Source organism: Bison bison, unplaced genomic scaffold (assembly GCF_000754665.1).
Source record: "Bison bison bison isolate TAMUID 2011002044 unplaced genomic scaffold, Bison_UMD1.0 scf7180017864375, whole genome shotgun sequence".
In the NCBI taxonomy this organism is placed as follows: domain Eukaryota; kingdom Metazoa; phylum Chordata; class Mammalia; order Artiodactyla; family Bovidae; genus Bison; species Bison bison.
Genome location: NW_011494947.1, coordinates 4,148,897 through 4,156,296, shown reverse-complemented (window position 1 = coordinate 4,156,296; position 7,400 = coordinate 4,148,897). Strand labels below are relative to the sequence as shown.

Sequence of the window (7,400 nt, the reverse complement as noted above, 5' to 3'; positions counted from 1 at the left end):
GTTCGGGCAGGTAAAGATCGGGGCAGTTGTGGTCCCGCCCTTTACCCCACTGGTCCCTGAAACACTGAGCCACTCATCCCAGGGTCCTTCAGCATCCAGAAAGACTGGGCCCTCGTAATTGCTGTCCCAGGCCATCCTCTTTGAGCAGAGTAAGAAGGACTGAGTTAGGAGTCTGGAGTCCCAAGCCCAGTCTCCACCCCGGGTCTCTGTGGACTTTTAATCTCAGTTTCTCTGTCTATACCAGGGGTCGATCAGGCCCTCCCTGCCAGCTTTAAAAGTCTGTGGCTAACCAGGCCTCCTGACCCTCCCTAAAGCTCTGCCCTGTGGGGTGCAGCCTTATGAGGGGCTCCCTGTCCAGCAGGCAGAGTGAGGGGTGGGGCAGGGGAGCGTACTGATGGACCACCGACTGAATTGAATATCATTGTCCTTGAGGAGTTGAGAAGTGGGGTCGGCAGACCTGGGTTCGGTTTCTGCCTCTCTGTCACCGTAAGCCCGTGTCCTAAGGTGTGTGAGCCTCGGATACCTCACCTGGAAAATGACGGGCACTCGGACAGGTAACCCAGGTGCAGTCCTGACGTGGCAGCTGCAGAGTTGCTGTCACCGCAGCTGGTAGGATCCTGACCGGTGCTGTTGGGGACACCATCTCCTTGGCCTTGTATTTTGCCCTCCCCAACCCCCCTCATTTACATCTCTGTGATCTGGGTTTCAGAGGCCAGGTCCCCCCTGCAGGGGGTGGCTGCCTCTCCAACATGCCTGGTCAAGAAATATCCCCTGGGGGCCTGAAGTCTTCGCTGGGCTCCCCAGGGCAGCTCTCCCAGGGAGATGTAACCGGCAGCCCCCCTCTTCTCCCACAGTCTGCCTTCTCCCAGCTGCGGTTGACACCAGGCCTACGGAAGGTCCTCTTTGCCACGGCCCTGGGGACTGTGGCCTTGGCCCTGGCCGCCCACCAGCTGAAGAGGCGACGGCGGAAGAAGAAGCAGGTCGGGCCCGAGATGGGAGGCGAGCATCTGGGCACAGTGCCCCTCCCCATCCTCATGGCCAGGAAGGTCCCGTCGGTGAAGAAAGGTAGGTGTGAGGTGATGAGGAAGGGTGAACCTGAAGTCGAGTCTCAGCCGGGCTCCTGTTAGCTGAGATCTTGGGCCAGTGACATGCTGTCTCCAAGCCGAGTCCCCTCATCTGTGAAGCAGGTCATTCTGAGGATTTGCTGGGTCATGTGGCTGGATGCACGTGTCATTGGAAGCGATGGTTCTCCTTATCTGAGGACCCTCTGGGAGTGTCGGTCCAGAGTGGGCTGGTGGGGCGCATCTCTTCCGTCCAGCGAGGGAAGTCCCCTGCCTCAGAAACAGGAACGGCCCTGTGGTCCCTGAGCCATATGGTCATCTCACCATCTCCCGCTTTTTTACTTGGCATGTAGTAAAATTCACCTTTTTTAGCAAACAGTTCTATGAGTTTTGACAAACGCTTATAGTCATACAGTCCAGCCACAGTCAAGAGCTGCTGCTCTACAAACCCCCAGGGCCCTCGGTAGGTAGCCTGTCTCCCCTTCCCCCAGCTCCTGGCAGCCACTGGTCTGTTCTGCGTTTGCCGGTGTGGCTCTAAAAGCCTCTTATGGTCCGGTTAATCTTGTAACCCAGCAACCCAGCGTTTGCCACATACAGGTTGCTTTCCAAGGCAAGGAGGCCTCACAGGCTCTCTTGTCTTGGGAGAAACCTGTTTTCAGAAGCAAAACCTCCTTGCAAGACAAAGACTTTTCATCGTGAATTATCTTGGCAAAAGGAAAGTTTCATCTTTTCATCTCGTTTGCCTACCGTCTCTGGTTCCACCTTAGTTTGCTTTCCCTGTTTTTCTCACCTAAAAATAAAACAAAAACCCTGTGTATTTTAAAAAGCTGGTGCCTCAAATCTTTTTGGAAGGAGAATTCCAGATGAGTCAATCAACAATACGGGGAAAACTGAGTCAGGAGGGGGGCAGTGGCTGAGCCTCTTTCTCAAGCTTAACCCAGCAAATCCAGGCCCCACTCTGGGCCAGGTCCCATGCCCAGTTCCCAGGATACGGATGTGAGCAGGAGAGTGGGCCAGGGCCCGGCCCTCTGCTGCTAGGGGCATGCCCTGGGGGTGCTCTGCTGTCTGACACAGAAGGTCAGGACAGACTCCCAGACGACAAGGAAGGGAAGAGGGGTGCAGAGCCGTGAGTGGCCCATGCAAAGAGGCTGGGTGGGAAGCCAGCGTGACCTCTGCCCTCCTGTTCCTCACAGGCTACTCCCACCCGGAGGGTCCAGAGCCCCAGTAGCAAGAGCAACGACACCCTGAGCGGCATCTCCTCCATTGAGCCCAGCAAGCACTCAGGCTCCTCCCACAGCCTGGCCTCGGTGAGGGTACCAGGGTGCCTGTCAACAGCCCTGGAGCTCCTGTCTCTGCCCTCAGGGGGCTTATGGGCTGGTAGGAAGATGGGAGAAGAGGTTCCATCCATTTATTCATTTGTTCACTCACTCATCCATCCGTGAAGGCTTTCTGAGATCGTTAGTGACCAGTGTGTGCCGGGCATTGGTGAGGGACAGGTGGACAAGTGTGGAAGAGAGGCGGTGTGATACTTCCCCACGAAAGTTCACTCATTCATTCATCAGACATTGAGCAACACTGGTTTTTTTGCCAGGGACTACCAGGCACTGAGGATATAGAGATAAATAAGACAAAGAGGAGTTTATTTTCTCTTGGGGAGCAGCTTTTGGCTCATTCACTCATCTAGTTATTAATATCATCCAGCGAGTACTGAGCCCCACCTCTGAGCAGGCCACGACCCTGGGGACCCAGGTGCCAACAAGAGCTGGCTCTCGTCACAGCCTGGCAGGCAGATGGCTGCTCGTGAGGGACAGAGGCGTGGGTGAGAGCCTGGTCCTGCTGGCCCATGGGTAACAGGTGCTCCTTGAGTCCTCCTGGTCCCCTTCATGGTGGAGCCCTGGAACGGGGAGTGGTCCTGCTGCTCGGGAGCAGGGCTTGGGGCGGCTTTCGGAGGAGGCGGCAGGTTCCTGGGCTGGGTGTTGGCCTCTGTATTTTTCCTGCTTTGGCCATATCTATGACCTGTCCTCAGGCTCTTGAAGTCGGTGGAAGTGCTGTGCTGCGCGCTCGGCCTCTGTGGTGGGGGGCTGGTTTCAGGGATGGTATGGGAGAGGGTGTGTGGTCAGGCAAGGGGGTTGGTGGGGAGGCTCAGGGGTCCTGCTTGGGGTCTGGGAAGGCCTCACCCTTTATTCTGGAGTTTTTGCCTTGCTTGGCTCCCAGATGGTGGTGGTGAACTCATCCAGCCCCACGGCTGCGTGCTCGGGACCGTGGGAGACCAGAGGGATAGAGGAGTCTGTGACCACCGCCGACGGCAACGCTGAGAGCCTCTACATGCAAGGTGCGGGCCGGGGGGCCAGCCTCGGCTCCCCTCGGCTGCCAGGGTAGGGTAGTGGGGGAGCAGCTCCCTCCCAGGAGTCTGGGTTCTCCAGATGCTAACTGCAACCCTCACCCCATCCCAGACCTCCCACTTCTATGGTTTCTGGACCAAAGAGCATCTCCAGGAACAAGTCTGGTCTGCATGAAGCCCCACAAGCGGGACAGCCTAAAAAAAAGGGATCAGGACCAGTCTACGTGGTCCTGCCCTTTCCCATCCTTCAGGGCCCTCCTGCCGCCTGGCTCTTCTGACCCCTGCTCTGGAACGACATGATGAGGGGCCTGGCCGCTCTCCCCACTGGGGACCTGACTCCTTTTCCCCATCTCCCCGACCCACGCTCAGGCATGGAGCTGTTCGAGGAGGCCCTGCAGAAATGGGAGCAGGCGCTGAGTGTGGGGCAGAGGGGGAACAGCGGCAGCACCCCCACCCCAGGGGACGGCCTCCGGAACCCTGAGACAGCTTCAGAGGCGCTGTCCGAGGTAGGTGGTCCTTCCCTGGGTCTTTTCCACCCCCCAACCTCAGAGATGGCTGGTAGCGTAGCTGGCGGGGCGGCTGCACTCGGGAGGCGTCTAGCAGCCCCGCCTTCTGCCAGCCTGTCACGTCCTCCTGGATGGGAGTGCTCCCCTTGACCAGAGTGTTGATGAGCCAAGTAAGAACACTCAGGTCATGTGCATTAGCGCACCCTGCCACTTGATAGTTAGTAAACCACGCCGTGATTACAACTTGATCCTGACCATATAGGAAACATACGTGCTCTTGATGGGCCGGAAGGAACTAGCCGTGTTCATAGGTGAGTGGGTTACACAGCTTTGTCTTATATTTTCTTCATACTTTTTTTTTATCACAGTTTGATCAAATTTTCTGTCGGGCTTCCCTGGTAGCTCAGTGGTGAAGAACCCGCCTGCCAATACAGGAGACGCAGGTTTGATCCCTGGGTCGGACAGATCCCCTGCAGAAGGAAATGGCAACCCACTCCACTATTCTTGCCTGGAGAATCCCATGGACAGAGGAGCCTGGTGGGCTACAGTCCAGGGGGTCCTAAAAGGGTCAGACATGACTTAGCGACTAAGCAATAACAACAACAGGTGTTCTCTAAGTGACTATCTCAATATCAGAAAAGAGAAATAAAGTTAAAAAACCTAAAATAAAAAAAGTTTGTGAGGGACTTCCCTGGTGGTCCAGTGGTTAAGCCTCTGCCCTTCATTGCAGGGGGTGCGGGTTTGATCCCTGATCAGGGAACTGTGATCCCATAAGCCCACGCAGTGTGGCCGAAACAAATTTTTGTGTGTGAAAAGCACGACAAATACATGTCTTCAGATGAATGTTCACTGAAGAGGCATTGTTTTGTAATAGTTAAAACACATGAAAAAGTGGAAACTAAATGCCCACCAGGAGGAATCTGAAATACTAGCCAGCCTTTATTAAAGGGTAGAAAAAAAGCTCTGTGGGCTGATAGGTTGCTCTGTCCACTGTATTTTATTAAGTGGAAAAAAAAAACCCAAGATATAGAATGTGCATAGTGACCCGTGCACACATTTTTTTCTACTGAGATGTAGTTGCTGTGCAATATCACGTAAGTTACAGGTGTGTAAGAGTGATTCATGACCCGTGTGTACATTTATTTCTTTTTAATATTCTGTGTTTTTTAAATTGATGTATAGTTGACTTAAAACATCGTGCTAATTTCTGCTTGTGTGTATATTTTAGATAAAGGCGTACATCCATGCCTGTGTATGCCTGTTGGTAGCTACTGCTGTATCTGTGCACTTTTATTACCTTTTGAACAGAGCACAGGAAGCCTGTTCACAGAGATCTTTCATGAGGGTCTGCAGGGAAAGGAGGAAAAGACTTTCCTTGGACTTTTCTGTACCTTTCTCTACTATTTTGATTTTCCTTATTTCAAGCACAAGCCTAAGGGTGGGTTTGTACAGGTGTTAGCATGCTGGGTTGTTGCTGTTTTAGTCTTGATACTTTCCTGTATTTAATTTTTTAATTTATTTATGGCATGTGGGATCCTAGTTCCCGGACCAGGGATTGAACCTGCGGATCCCGCAGGGGAAGCTTGGAGTCCTAACCACCTACCTGACCGCCAGGGAAGTCCCTGTACTTTTCTGTATTAAAGAACAAAACAAAACATCAGTGTTCACCCCTACTGGAGTGAGGTCAAAGTGGAGGCCTCCCCTTTGGGGAGGGGTCCAGCCAGGATGTGGGAACAACTTCACGTGTTGAAGAAGAAGGGGGCTTAACCCAGGGAATTGCTTGCATGACTGAGGGACCCTGGGACTCGAGGGGGCTCACACCACAGAGAGGGCTGGCTAGCAGGGAGTGGGGTGCAGGGATGTGATGTGAGGCATGAAGAGGAGGAGAGAGCTTCTCACCCACCCCCATTCCGCCCCCCGGTTTCTCCTCGCTTCCTCCACCTGTGCCTTCGTGGGATGACAGGCAGTTGGCAGGCGAGCCTGGGGAACAGAGTTTGCAGTACAGGGTGAGAACCTTCTTGGACAGAGGGTACCAAGTTGGAGGTGTGCGTGCCCTCCACCCCAGCTGGGACTTTCACTCTCCGAGGCCTGTCACACAGACCTGATGGCTGTAGTTGTGGGCTCTGGATGCCTGGGTCATAGGTGACAAGGCTTCAGAGCCCGCGGCACGACTGCACCAGGTCCCCTCTGCTTGTGGGAGGACAGTGGTGCCTGCCGGTGAGTGAGGGCAGGAGAAGCGAGGCAGCTTTGTTTCCAAAATTGTCCTTGTTGCTAATAACTGCTGCTGCTGCTAAGTTGCTTCAGTCGTGTCCGACTCTGTGTGACCCCATAGACAGCAGCCCACCAGGCTCCCCCATCCCTGGGATTCTCCAGGCAAGAATACTGGAGTGGGTTGCCATTTCCTTCTCCAATGCTTGAAAGTGAAAAGTGAGAGTGAAGTCGCTCAGCTGTCCGACTCTTAGCGACCCCATGGACTGCAGCCTACCAGGCTCCTCCATCCATGGGATTTTCCAGGCAAGAGTACTGGAGTGGGCTGCTATTACCTTCTCCTTGCTAATACTACATCTGAAATTTATAGACCTTTTCTTATTTTTCTCACTGTGAAAGCAATGAAATGTTCTCTAATAGAGTAGTAAAAAAACTACAGAAAGAGAAAAAAGAGGATAAAAAGGAGCCCAGTCTCTGACCAGACAGCTCCCAGCTGTGTGCCACGGGCAGAGGCCCTCAGTGGACCAGCCCCAGGATCCTGGCCCGTAGCCGGTGCCCAACAAATCACCTCTGTCATCAGTGTCATTGACGCCTGTTATCTTTCATCCAGACATAACTACTTGGTATCCTTCTAAGCATTTCACTAGGCTACGATGTTTTTTAAATAACTATTGAAATAGAGTTCACATACCATACCGTTCACTGAATTCGACCGTACAGTGGCTTTCATGTATGTTTCCCCCATTATCTGAAAATAGAGCCTTCCTAGGAAACCTTTGTTAAGCTAAAATGATGTCAAGCAAAGAAGTGATGAGTCCCCTTTAGACACATCTTCCTAAGAGATGTACAGAATTGATTGAGATAAAGCCCAGGTGCTTACAGGAACTTCCCTGGTGGTCCAGTGGCTAAGACTCTGCACTCCCAGTGCAGGGGGCCTGGGTTCTATCCCTGGTCAGGGAACTAGATCCCATATGCCGCCACTGAGAGTTAACATGCTGCGACTGAAAGATCCCGTGTGCCACAGCTAAGACCCAGTGTAGCCCAATATTTATATGTATCGGGCTTCCCTGGTAGCTCAGCTGGTAAAGACTCCGCCTGCATTGTGGGAGACCTGGGTTCGATCCCTGGGTTGGGAAGATCCCCCGGAGAAGGGAAAGGCTACCCACTCTAGTATTCTGGCCTGGAGAATTCTATGGACTGTGTAATCCATGTGGTCGCAAAGAGTTGGACACGACCGAGTGACTTTTACTTTCACTTCATATACATATATATATATATGTTATT

General features: G+C 53.2%; 1 protein-coding gene across 1 annotated transcript in view; it reads left to right on the top strand.

Annotated features, from left to right (window-relative positions):
- The window catches only part of FAM73B (family with sequence similarity 73, member B), a 25,403-nt gene that overhangs the window by 4,983 nt on the left and 13,020 nt on the right, over positions 1 to 7,400 (top strand). Inside the window, exons 3-6 of the mRNA XM_010856812.1 lie at positions 838 to 1,076; positions 2,255 to 2,368; positions 3,276 to 3,393; positions 3,772 to 3,908. Of these exons, the coding sequence (XP_010855114.1) occupies positions 838 to 1,076; positions 2,255 to 2,368; positions 3,276 to 3,393; positions 3,772 to 3,908 (608 nt within the window). The remainder of the gene's footprint in view (positions 1 to 837; positions 1,077 to 2,254; positions 2,369 to 3,275; positions 3,394 to 3,771; positions 3,909 to 7,400) is intronic.